Source organism: Loxodonta africana, chromosome 23 (genome assembly GCF_030014295.1).
Source record: "Loxodonta africana isolate mLoxAfr1 chromosome 23, mLoxAfr1.hap2, whole genome shotgun sequence".
NCBI classification, from domain to species: domain Eukaryota; kingdom Metazoa; phylum Chordata; class Mammalia; order Proboscidea; family Elephantidae; genus Loxodonta; species Loxodonta africana.
Window position 1 is genome coordinate 49882294 of NC_087364.1, and position 13930 is coordinate 49896223.

The 13930-nt window shown below is 41.9% G+C and overlaps 1 protein-coding gene across 4 annotated transcripts in view; it reads right to left on the reverse strand.

The window, feature by feature from the left end:
* Nucleotides 1-13930, reverse strand: part of NCEH1 (neutral cholesterol ester hydrolase 1) — a 76690-nt gene that overhangs the window by 19073 nt on the left and 43687 nt on the right. For 3 of the 4 annotated variants that reach the window (XM_023555498.2, XM_064275481.1, XM_010596029.3), the window contains exons 2-3: nucleotides 7317-7545; nucleotides 5340-5409 (exon numbers count right to left, since the gene is read on the reverse strand). In XM_023555498.2, the coding sequence (XP_023411266.2) occupies nucleotides 5340-5409; nucleotides 7317-7545 (299 nt within the window). Of the gene's footprint in view, nucleotides 1-5339; nucleotides 5410-6986; nucleotides 7061-7316; nucleotides 7546-13930 lie in introns of those variants that run through there. The other variant, XM_023555497.2, reaches the window with a different exon arrangement.

The following is a 13930-nucleotide window of genomic DNA, read 5'->3' on the forward strand; positions in this document are numbered from 1 at the left end:
CTAGTTGAGGGGGACAATTTCAGAGGAAGGATCAATTTATTCCTCTAACAGGTAAAAGCTTTCTTTCTATCACAAGAAAACATAATAAAGTTTCATTAGAGTAGAGGGATTGTGAGCAGATGATTGTTTCTCTTTTAGTTCTTAAAATACGGTTTTGTGTATAAAGGTTGAAGGAGGTCTTTCTTTTACTTTCAAAAAATGGCCTCTTGACAACATGACGAACATAATTAACGTCCCTGAACTTCGCATGTGAAGACTATTAAAGTGGCAAATGTTTTGTTCCACACATATCTACCACAACTTAAAAAGAAAGGCCCCTTGAGATAGCTCTGTCTACCAGTCACTCAGGCAGGGAGAGACAAGATTAGCAAAGCTTTGGCTGCCTAGGGGGTCCCTGAGTGACGCAAATGATTTGCTCTGGAGTACTAACCGAAAGGTCAGCAGTTCAAACCCACCGGCCGCTCCTCGGGAGAAAGATGTGGCCAGTCTGTTTCTCTAAAGATTACAGCCTTGTCTCAATTTGGATATTAAATTTTTATCGAAAATACTTGATCTATGTTTAGATTTCACAAAATTCACAGTTTAAAAAGTGGGTTCTCATACCTAGGTTGTTCCAAGCCGACTTAAAAGTTTTTCATTAACTGAATCAAGGACCTTTAATATTCCCACTCATGTTGACAAAACTGCTTCATCTATTTTAGAACTGATTTGACTTTAAAACAAAAGCATATCAGTTTCAAAACTCGTGTCAACACAGTGTTATTATGTTCAAACGGCATTATATAAGTTGAAAAGCAATTCTAAATTTATTGATATCAACCAGTTTTTGCAGTCAATTTACATAATGATGTTGATTACAATTAAAATCCTCTGCATATTTATGTTAGAAAAATGTACATTGATTTGTATGATTAAAAGTTTCAACATAAGCATAAATTCTTGTACCTGTCTAGCTAGGTCACAAATAAACTTTTTGTTTCCTTGAGGGAAAAAAAAAAAAGATTATAGCCTTGGAAACCCTATGGCACAGCTCTACTCTGTCCTATAGGGCTGCTATGAGTTAGAATAGGCTCAACGGCAATGTTTTTTTGTTGTTGTCATTTCCACTAAACTAAAGGTTGGCAGTTTGAACCAACGCAGCGGCAACTCAGAAGAAAACCCTGACGATCTGCTTCCGTAAAGATTACAGCCAAGAAAACCCTCTGGAGCAGTTCTACTCTGCAACACATGGGGACACCATGGGTCAGTGTCGAATTAACAGTAATTGGTTTTTAGCTGACTGGACAAGAATAATATTCAAATGAAGTGACACGTGTTGGGATGCTTTACCAAAATCCTAGGTCTAGAAGTGTGCTCTGGAAAGGACGTGATGCTCTGGCGCTCTGTTCACAGCTTAAGATGTCACAGGACATAGATCTGTAAACAGAAGCCAGCTCCCCAGACTCTCAGCATTTATCTAAACTACCTCCTCCCATTCAGATGGAAACCTGGAAAACCTCGCCTTTAACCTCAGGGGTAAATAGAGAAACAGAGCATTCCCCAAGGGGGCTACAGAAGCCCAAACAGGCCTGATGCCATGTCCTGCTGGCCTCCTTTCTCTGGGTGGTGTCAGGAGCTAAAAATAGCCCCATAGGGTTCAGGCGTGGGTGGTTCTAGGCTACACAATCCCACAGTGGTTTGCAGTTACAGGTGTTCAACAGCTGCAGCCTAAGCTTTTGGCAAAATGCCAATTTCCACCACAAAATTCTAAAAGATCATAAACCACAGGGGAGAAACCAGTTATGTTATTAGAAGATGGAGCTAATAAGACATAGTTAAATATGCCTAAAAGGAGCAATTCATTAGTTAATGATTAAACTCATTAACCAAATCCCTTGCCATTGAGTAAATTCCAACTGAGCAACACTGTAGGACAGAATAGAACTGCTCCATAGGGTTTCTAGGCTGTAATCTTTATGGAAGCAGACTACCATACTTTCTCCTACCAAGCGGCTGGTAGCTTTGAACTGCTGACGTTTCAGTTAGCAGCTGAGAGCTTTAATGAGACAATATAATTCCTATGCCCATATTGACAAATATACTTAGAGGTTGAACCTTTCTGTTCAATGGGATACAGCACTGATCTTCCAGCCTGTCTAACTTTTTAGAGTATCTGAAGCCCTTTTATCTCAATTATCTAATCTGACTCTGAGGTCATCAATCCAACTCAAAGTATATTTACTTAGCACGTGTTCTCAGCCTTGCCCTGGATGCTGGGAAGCCAAAGTAAGACATGACTCCTGTTCCCAGTAGCTAACATTCCAGAAGACTGCTAACCCCATTTTCCATGTTAGATTAAGTGGCATGCCTAAAGTCACACAGTCCGTGAGTGATGGTACTTAACTACTGCACTGTGATGCTTCCCAGTTGATAAACTTCTGGTTGCTACATTGTACAGATTAGGCACAAAGGAAGGTTAAGAATAAAGCTGTCTCTCCCATGTTTCAGATCTTAAAAAAAAAAATTCTTAAAAATATCTTATCCATCTCTGATAGGATGAATGTTTTGCATTTGGAAAAGACATAAATTTTGGGAGTCCAAAGGGTGGACTGTTATAGATTAAATTGCCCAAAATACACAGTGATGGAATTCTAACCCCTATACCTGTGGATGTAATCCAGTTTGAAAAGAGGGTTTTCTTTGTTAGATTAATTAGAGCATACTTCTGAGTTATAAAAACAGAAAATTAAACACCAGGATATATACACACGGGGAGTGGGGGAGGGGGGCAGACCAGGGCAGATGCCACATAAGGATGGTCTCTACAAGTCAAGGAGCCAAGGAATGCCAGGCATTACCTACAAGGCAGGAATCATCACAGCCAAGGCTCTCATTTGGACTTTAAGCCTCCAGAACTGTGAGAATAAATTTCCGTTCTCTAAAGTCGCCCACGTTGTTATTTCTGCTACAGCAGCACTAGGAAATTAAGACGCCATTCTTCTATGTTTTATGATAAACCTAGAGTTAAAAGAACACCTAGTTTTTTCCTTGAGGCAGATGTTAACAAGCAGTGAAGAGCAGATAGGAAGAGCTGAGGCCAGGTGTTGGTACTGTAGCCTTGTAGGGTGAGGCCTACGTGTATGAGTGGTACATTGTAGTGATACTAACTGAAGCAAGCCCAACCTTCCCCCTTTTCTTAGGCCTGTAAAGAGCTGAGGTTACACAAGAAACCACTGAAGGGGCCCTGAAGCTGGTTCCCCAGCACGGAGCCACAGGGACTCGTTCTATAACAGGGCAGCAGCTACTTAAACAGCCCTGCTTTCTTCTGGCCAGCTACCCGGGCTAGATGATGCAATCTTTTACTTGAAGGCTCTTGTTTTACAAAACTGCACTGAGAACCCTTGATTGATCTTGGAGGGCTGGCTGGGTCCAGGGAAGCCTGGGGAGCTGTCCAGGGCTGTCTGGGGCTGAATCCATACTGAGAAGGTAGCCCCAGTGCCACTCATGTGAACTGTTCACAGGATCAAAAAAAAAAAAACAAAACCCAAACCTGTTACCACTGAGTTGATCCTGATTCACAGTGACCCTATAAGACAGAGTAGAACTGCCCCATATGTTTCCAAGGAACAGCTGGTGGATTTGAACTGCTGACCTTTTTTTTGGTTAGCATTTTAACCACTGCATCACCAGGGCTCCGTTCACAGGGTCAGAGCTGCCTAAGCAATTCAGGAGAGTAGCCCTCACAAGAGATCGCAGAAGAAATAATTCTCTTAGGTTCTAGATCTGGAGCAGGGGCAAGGAGAAGATAAGCCATGAATTGGGGGGGGGGGGGGGGGGCAGGGAGGGCAGCTGGCAGAGAGAGGAAGAGAGAAGAAAAGAACTGGATGAGCTCGGGGCATGGAAGTTGTTTGTGGTGGCCACAGCCCTGTCACTCAGCATCATTAGCTTTCTTCAGTACTGACTTGATACTCAGTCAAAAAAGCATTGGGGCCCCAATTCCCTACTCCATCACTTACTAGCTGTGACCACGTTGCAAGTTACTTAACTTCTTGGAGCCTCAATTTCCTTATTTATGAGAAATGTATCAAACTATATATCTTGGATGCAGGGGTGGATTATCCAACAGGTAAAGTAAGCATAATGCTTACCAGATTGTCTGTAGTGAACAATTTCACATTTTTTCACCTTATCAAAGATTCTCCTTCTAGGTATGGCCAGCATCTGTCTCTCTCCCAACCACAGCACCTTCCTACAGAATCAAAGCTGCTTTCCAAATCTACAGGCCCTGACAGGGACGGATTACCCAGTAAGCAAGGTAAACATGGGCTTACTAGTGCTTACTTCCTAATCTGTAGTGAACAATTTCACACGGGTTTTTACCTTGCCTACTGGGTAATCCGGCCCTGCTTGGACGCTTTATACTATGAGAATTAAGTGAGATTCTTTATTCATTCATTCCACATTCACTCATTCCACAAATACTCATCGAAGGCGCACTCTATGCCAGGGATATATCCAGGAACCAATGGTTCAGCGATGAGGAAAGCAGACAAAAATTCCTAAAATCTTTGCTTTCATGGAGCTACATTTTCTATCTCCACCCATGACAACAAACACATAAATAAGTATATGGTCTGTCAGATATTAATGAGGGCTTTGGAAAGAATAAAAGTAGAAGGAGCATAGTTTCAATTTGAAATACTGGAGCTGAGACCTGAAGGAGGTAAGACGATGTATGCAAAAGCAGCCTGGCATAGAAAGGAGCCATGACTTTTGCATTATCACTATCACCACCACTGTTATAATTATTATTCTCATTCTTCTTAGTTGCCCAGAAAAGTGGCTAATACAAAGCTGGTAGAGACTGCTCAAAACATTACTACTAGTACTACTGCTAGCGACAATAATAATAACTACGTCAACTCAAACTTATTAAATATTTATCACTGTCCACAGGTCTAAGCCATGGAACCTGACTCCAGGAGAATAACTTTTCCAACTCTTAGCTGTAGGAGAGATTCTCTTAAAACCCTGATTGCCTTTTCGATGAAATAGGCAGTAGTCAAACTTACATATTGCAGGTAACTCACTTTCAGTTAAGTCCTTTTCCAGAAGTTTCCAAAAACTAATATGAAAAGGTGATTAAAGAAGTTATTAAAAGAGCTTAAAAAAAAATTGTAAGTTGTATTTGAAATATATTTTTCTGGTTATGCTGAGTCTCACCTTGAGCAAATCTCTTCACCTCACTGGGCTTTTATTTTATACTTTATTTTATCACTTGTAAAATCAAGTAAATGAACTGTTATCTAGAATCCCTTCATAATAATATATATATATATGACTCAGTATTAATTACTTACTCAATGGAGACAATGACAGCATTCAATTCCTTGGCCATTGCTGTACATAGTTCATCATAGTAGCTGATTTCTAAAAGAGACAAAAGCAGGGTCACTATAAAATAGGTCATTTAATATTCTCCACTCTTAAATTCTGCTAATCATTCATTATTTTTAGACCTAGATTTAAGCTATTAATAAGAAAAATAAATAATAAAAATCAAATGTGAATGAATGCCTTATTGATAGAGCTACATGTACAAATGCAAAAATTAAATTTGGTTTCTGATAAAATGGAATTACTAAAAAATAACAGAAAACACGTACTAGATTACATGTTCTTAACTAAGTAAACATTTATTTCACAGTGGATTATGTAAAATGAACCACATTAATTCTGATTTTGTAGCTCTTCCAACGTATGCTTAAAAAAAACAAAACAAATAGGCAGTTCCCTCCTTCCAACTATAAAATTTTACTGTTTTAACACCCCTCATTTGCTGTGATTTAGGAAAGTCACCAATTTGAAGAATACAGTATTGTGTTTAAGCCAACAGATAGCAAAACAGAATTTTAGAAAGTCTCAGAATTTCTTAGAAAGAGGACCCTAAGGTCTGTGTTGACAGAAACAATTTTAATACGTAAAAATGTAACCCTTTAGTTGTTCTTTCAATACATTAAGAGCTAGATTGGGCCAATAGAAAACCAGATATATCCTTATTTGTAGGCTTTCCAAGATGGTCCTAGAACTGGATGCTTAATAATCGCATAGCCACTGGCATGCTTACACCAGCCCCAGCTCTTCCTCTGGCGAGGGTGATCAGCAAAAACGTGTGCAAATGGTCAGATTGACTCTTGTATGCCACTTTTTTTCATGTCCTCCATGGCAATGTCCTACCTGGCAACTATTCAGTGCTACAGACTCAGTTTTTTTCTAGAGCAGAGACTCTGTCTTATTCACTTTTGTATCCTTACCTTCTAACACATGTTAAGGTGACCAATGGTCTAGGTTTGAGCAGGACTGTTCTGAGTTTTTGCACTGAAAGTGCTGTGTACCAGGAAACCCCTCAGTCCTGGGCAACCCTATGTTACTCAGTGAACATCTGTTGACAGCATGAACGAATCAGTGAATGAAAGAATAAATGAATAAATTATATTTGTACATGGTGAATATGGAGCTAAATGAAATGGGATTATTAGAAAAGGTTATGCTTTTTGACCTTGGCTGCACTAAAAAAAAAAAAAATCATAGCATGATTAAACAAACAAACAAAATAAGTTGCTATTGCCTTTTGAACTTGGGGGATGCTAAAAGCTCTGGGTTGAATATGAGAAAGTAGCTTTATGATGGATACAGGCAGAGATGAGACCTTTACTTTCTCTTTGGAAACTGCTTTCCACTGGGCTGCTCCACTTGGCTGCCTGCCATTTTGAACATGTTCTGCTCATGAAAGTTATCTAACGCTAAAAAAAGATACCTGAAATTTGCAAGACTGTTTCCTTTTAAAGCTTCATACTTTTATATATTACTCTTTGGTTTTATAAGCAGATAAAATGTTGGTGTATTCAGAAATGGTTCGTTCTATTTCATAGAAAGATGTCTTCAAAATACAAGCTGACAAAAGAGTTACAGAAAATTCTCTCATGTTCTGGCACAATGAAACTCACCTTGTTTTGGTGAAGAAAGCTATCAGCACTTCAAAATAAATTAGCCTATGACTTAGGCCACAGGAAGTATTTTCAAAACAGTCTACCTGAATAAACAAACAAACAAAATCCTTTCCCTCAGGTAACCATGTAACTTATCATCCAAACAAGGATCTGTTTGACAGTGAAAAGGGGATACTGTTAATGATTTTGCTAGGACAACAGGGGTAACTGGGACTTCGCAGGGAACCGAGACATAACTCCTTAACCAAGAAGAAGGCCAAATGCAACCACCTATCTCCCCGACAGCCAACCACAATCCCAAATAACCCGAAGGTGACCAGGACATACTTGGACTGGCCAAAGCCCAGCCTCCTCCGTGTATGTAAAGAACGCTGCGTCTCAGAGGCTCTTCTGGCTTTGGAGAGCCTTCAAACACTCTGACTTCCACCCCGTCAAAGTCGGTGTCAGTCACCTTCACCTGAGCAGACGACCATGCACTTTTCTTGCCGAAAGAAACGATGATAAAATTCAGGGCGAGCAGATGATGGCTCAGGCCCAGGCAGTGTATCAAGTTGCTCTGCAGGATGAGGGAGGAAAAAACAGGGAGAGCACGTGTCAGTTTCGTCATCACCAGAGCCCACTCTTACTATCGAAATTCTTACAAGCAACTGACGTTGGACCTGAGGATGACCTGAACCCTTTCAATACAACACACTGTGTTTACTTTTCACTTTTAGAGCTTAGGAAGTGCTTTCATACAGGAGATCTCCCTTGATCTTCAGATCGGCTCTGGAGGGAAATGGGGCAGATATCACAACAACATCACTAGCCACAGGGTTCCTGGGTTATGCAAACAGTTTGCATGTGGCTACTAACCAAAACATCGATGGTTCAAATCAACCCAGTGAGGCCGCAAAAGAAAGTCCTAGTGATCTACTTCCGTAAGGCCACAGTCTCTGAAAACCCTCTGGAGCGCAGATCTACTCTACGTGCGGGGTCGCCGGGAGTTGGAACCGTCTCGATGGCAACGGGTAAGAGGTAAGTATCGTTAGCCCAGCTTTACAGAGATTTAGATTAACTGAGCTTGCCTGTTTAGCTGGATAAGGGGGTAGTACTGGGACTCAAACCTAGGTGGTTTTGTGAATTCTAAGATTCTGTCCTTTTTGAAAATTTAAATCAGCAGATCACAGATCCGATATTCCCGTAACACACTAGGAGTGGAGGAAGAGTACTTTATTTAAGTGCAAATAAAGTTTTACATTTACTTAATTTTAAAAGTGCATTTAAGCTTATATATTTAAGCGTGTCTGGTTGTCTTGAGGAGAAGGGAATGAGTGTGTGAGAGGGAAGGGGCAGAATCAACTGATACCTTCAGGCCCTGGCATTCAGAAGCCACCAGCTCAGACAGAGCCAGGAGCCTCCAGATATGTGGAAAGAATTTACAGCCTGAAGTCTCTTCTTCTTCTGAACCTTGATGGCACCTAAAAATAGCCCATCATTGACTGAGTGCCTATCCAGCTAGTGTAGCGTTAGAGATTGAATCGTGTCCCCTTCAAAAATACGTGTTGGAATCCTAACCCCTATAACTGTGGATGTAATCCCACCCAGAAATAAGGCTCTTTGTTATGTTAATACGGTCATTCAGTTTAGCGTATGTCTGTCTTAGCTATCTAGTGCTACTATAAGAGAAATACCGCAAGTGGATGGCTTTAACAAACCAAAATTTATTTTCTCACAGTTTAGGAGGCTAGAAGTCCAAATCCAGAGCACTGGCTCTAGGGGAAAGCTTTCTTTCTCTGTGGGCTCTGGAGGAAAGTCCTTGTCTCTTCAGCTTCTGCCTCCTGGTTTCTTGGAGATCTCCATGAGTCTTGGCATCTATTTTATCGCCCCCCACCCCCGACCCCCCCCCCGCTCGGTTGTTTGATCTCTTTTTATATCTCAAAAGAGATTGACTCAAAATATACCCTACACTAATCCTACCTCATTAACATAACAAAGACAAACCATTCCCTAATGGGATTGTAACCACAGGCATAAACCAAAAAATCAAACTGTTTCCTTGAGTCAATTCTGACTCATAGCGACCCTACAGGACAGAGTAGAACTGCCCCATAGGGTTTCCAAGGAGTGGCTGGTGGATTCAAACTGCCAACCTTTTGGTTAGCAGCTGAGCTCTTAACCACTGTGCCACCAGGCCCCTAACCACAGACACAGAGGTTACAATTTACAACACATAAATTTTGGGGGGACATAATTCAGTCCACAACAGTGTCTTGTGAGGATGGGACAGGACTGGGCAGTGTTTCGTTCCACTGTACACGGGGTCGCTATGAGTCAGAACCAACTGGACGGAACCTACCAACAACAGTGTATTAAACCAATCACTTTTGAAATATAAAAAGATCAGATTAGGCAGAGAAGCAAGGAACACAGATGGGAGAAGATAAACACCATGCCACATGAAGATCTCCAAGGATATGAGAACAGAAGCTGAAAAGAGAAAAGGACTTTCCCCCAGAGCCAACATGGAGAGAGAGAAAGCCATCGCCTAGAGTACCCTGAAATTTGACTTCCAGCCTCCTAAACTGTGAGAAAATAAATTTCTGTTCATTAAAGCCACCCAATTGTGGTATTCCTGTTACAGTAGCACTAAGAAACTAAAACAGGTAGGCTGTTGAATTCTGGCTACAATTCCATGAGGTAGGTATGGGAAAGATGAAGCTTAGAGACTAAGTAACTGGCCCAAGGTCACACACAGCTACTAATGATGGACTAAGATTCAAACTTAGATCTGTCTGACATTAAAGCCCATGCTCTTTATTCTGTCTTCTCTCATCATGCCTGGCTCATTCAGTCAGGCAGAGCTGTTAGTAGCAGAGCAGGCTACGGGATAGATTATTACCTTAGCTGCTCCACTGTCACCACATGGAAGGTGACAGCACCAACCAGAATCCACCAAAGAAACAAAGCCGAGAATGTACGTTGGCTTTAGTCCATTAAGTGTCTGTCATGGTTCATACACTAGTAGATATTTGCTCACAGTAGGGCAGAAGGTAGATTCCTGAAACTGTGAGAAGGCTGCAGGATATACCGAATTGCCTGAGAGATGTTGGTTTAGATCAGTGTGGGCACAGGAAGCTGCTCCTAGCACTATCCAGTATGATACTTACACTCTCTGTTGAGGTGTGTCAAAATTGTGAATAATATCCAACTTTTTTTTTCTCAAATATATGCTGTTCCCCTTAGCTCTCCTTTTTATTCCCCTCCTGAAACCCTGGTGGCGTAGTGGTTAAGTGCTATGACTGCTAACCAAAGGGTAAGCCGTTCGAATCTGCCAGGCGCTCCTTGGAAACTCTATGGGGCAGTTCTACTCTGTCCTATAGGTCGCTATGGCACTGGGTTTGGGTTGGTTTTTTTTAACCCCTTACTGCCCCGCAAATAAAATCAGTAGCTAAGCCTTTCTGTAGCTGGTATTCCAAGGAAGGTTATAAGAAAAAATATCTAAGAAACAGGGGTGTGTTCTGCTTTTGATTTTCAAAAGCCTGTATCCTTTGGAGAACAAAAGAATAGATAACAATTTAGAAGATTACATTATGAGTAAGAAGTCTCCCAGACAAGAAAATGATAACCCAGGCTGGGTGGTAGGAAAGAGGAGGAAAAGTATTGGAAATGAAATGAGGAATCTGTAGATATCTGAGTCAATAAAAAAAGAACTCAGAGATCCAGTAATGTCCAGATAGGTCTGCGAAATCTGACAGCAGCAGACCTATGTCCCATGTCCAGGCACAAACTGGAAGGAGGCAAGACGCTAGGGAAGCACTGGCTGCAAGGTATGTCTAGGAAGATGGCGTCTCAAATGGTCTCATAGAGTTTCCCCAGCTCCAACTGTTGTAAGAGCAGCAGAGTGATTCCATTTGCCCAATAAAGACATAAAAGTACCAAAAACTGGATGATACCTAGCAGGTGGATCTGCGACAGCCTCTTTGGTTATCAGTGGCCCATTACATGCGCTCAAGGGTCCAACAGGAGTAGATGCAGCACACTAATGGGCCAGAAGGGTCCATATAGGTAAGAACAAAATACCCCAGGGCAATTTCCAGGGACCAAACACACAATCAGGTAGACCAATGATGTGGACTGAGGGTGAGTGACACCCACAATGTCTTGGCATTGTATACCCAGTTGCTGTCAGGTTGAGTCTGGCTCATGGTGACCCCGTGTGGGTCAAAGTAGAACTGTGATCCATAGCATTTTCAATGGCTCATTTTTTGGAAGTATCACCAGGCCCTTCTTCTGAGCTGCCTCTAGGTGGAGCTGAACCTCCAGTGATTAATCCCAAGCATGTTAACCATTCTGCACCACCAGAAACTCCTGGCACTGTAGAAGACCCTCCAAAACCTAAGCGCAAACAGCAATGAGGGAAAATCACTAAGTTCACCAGGATTAAGTTTCTACCTAAAACATTAAGGGCAAAATATAGCTCAAGTTTTATTTCCTGCACCCTTGAGTTTATGAAATGAAATTCAGAGGCACCCAAGTAATATTCTAGAATAAACAAGAGTATTAGATGTAGTCGGGAAACTCCAGTATCACACAGAAGCAGGTCAAGTGTTAAGGGGTGTACAGATTTCAAATTGATCCAGTCTTGGCTAGTCGAAGTATTCTAGAACAGTGCTGCTGTTGTTGGGTGCTGTCAAGTCGATTTCCGACTCTTAGCGACCCATGTGACAGAGTGGAATTGCCCCGCAGTGTTCTCTAAACTGTAAACTTTAGGGCAGCAGATCCCCAGATCTTACTTAACTATCGTGCCCCCAGAGTTCCCTCCAGGGCAGTGCTGGAGGTATTAAAACTTGCCTCTACCACATTCCAGGATCTAGGAGAGGAACTCTGCCTAAGGGGATGGGAGGGGATGAGGAATACTCTACATTTCAGTGGGACCTGGTGGGCCATGGTTAAAGATCAAGGGACGAGCAAGAATCAAAGGGGGCTGAGCTGAAACTGTACTCCTGGGCCAGAGGAAGACTGAACTGTAGTATGCTGGTGAATGGGGTGATTTTCTGCTGATTTATTCATCATATAATTACTGAACATATTGCATGAGCTGGGAACCCTGAGGGAAGGAAACAATCCTCCAGGGCTTAGAGGAGTAAGAAGGCTTGTAAAGGAAGAGCCCACGTTAGTTAGTGATATCAACTGCATAAGAGGCATACATAAAAGGCTGCAGGAGCTCAGAGAAGGAATTACTTCTGGCTACGATGAAACCCAGTGAGGCTTCTAGCCTGAATTGTGCCTTAAGGGAAGCAGCACGGGTGGCAAGGAAAAGGGTCAGAAGCCAAGATGCAAAAGTGTTGGGCAGGGATTATAATTCAAATACCTATGGGTTTATGTAGTAAATAAGTGAGGCTGGGGGAGCACAACGAGGCTCCATCTAAGACACATGTACAGCACAGAAGTCAACAGCACAGACTCCCAAGCCAGAATGTCTGGGTTAAAATCCCAGCTCCCCCACTTACCAGCTGGGCAACTTTGGGCGAGTTATTAAACCTCTCTGAACCTCAATTTCACATATGTAAATTGGGAATAACAATACCAACTACAACAAAAAAGTATTGTGAAGACAATGAGTATTGGATTTATTTATTTATTTTCTCATGACATTTGAAGGCAGCTGTGTGGTACAAATGGCTTGCACTGGGCTACTAACTTAAAGGTTGGCAGTTCAAACCCACTCAGTGATGTCATGGAGGAAGGGCCTGGTGATCTGCTTCCGAAAAGATTATAGCCTAGAAAATCCTATGGGGCAGTTCTACTCTGTCACACGGGGCCACTATGAGGCGGAATTGACTTGATGATATCTGAAAAAAGCAACAGGGATGCAGACATCCTTTCTTTCCAAGGCAGCCTATTCTTTGTTCTACTTAATTCAAAGCTCTCATCCATACTTTGGATCAAAACCTGAAGGATGAAGGTGGCGGAGGGAGAAGCTGATCTTACATTGCGTCTGCTGCTTCACATTATCAGTTGCCATAAAGTCAAGTCCAACTCATGGCGATCCCGTGTGTGTCAGAGTAGAACTGTACTCCATATGGTTTTCAATGGCTGATTTTTCAAAGCACATCACCAGGCCTTTTTTCTGAGGTAACTCTTGGTGGACTCAAACCTCCAACCTTGCAGTTATCAGCTGAGCACATTAATTGTTTGCATCACCCAAGACCCAATTTAACCCACACAAAAGCTTTATGAAGTCTAAACTAAATTTTACAGATGAGAAAACTGAGACTCAGACAAGGGAACCAATTTTTATTTGTCCAAGCTTATATAGTTAATAAGTAGCAGAGCCGGAATTTGAATACAAGTTTGCTTGACTCCAAAGCCACTGTTCTAGGACTCTACTTTAGGGCCACTTGAAATATATTGAGGGTGACATCACCCTTTGAAACTGATGAAATCTAAAGACCTTGGCTCTAGAAAAATGCACATATGCACACAACTTTTCACATACACCTATGGTTTCAGGGACCCACATATCACAAGTTAAAAAGCACCCATGCTACTGTGTTTGTTAGTGAGAACATGAGCTTCATTAGAAGAGAGAGCTATTGATCTCTACTCGTCTGGAGCAAAAAAGAAAGAAGAAAACTAAAGACTCAAAGAAGAAACTAGTCAATAAGACTAATAACCCACATGAACCATGGCTTCATCTATCCTGAGACCAGGATAACTAGATGGTGCCTGGCTACCGGAAACCCTGGTGGCATAGTAGTTAAGTGCTATGGCTGCTAACCAAAGGGTTGGCAGTTCAAATCTGCCAGGCGCTCCCTGGAAACTCTGTGAGGCAGTTCTACCCTGTCCTACTGTCCTACACGGTCGCTATGAGTTGGAATCGACGCGACCACAGTGGGTTTGGTTTTGGGTTTTGGCCTGGCTACCACTACCTATCATTCTGATCAGGGACACAATAG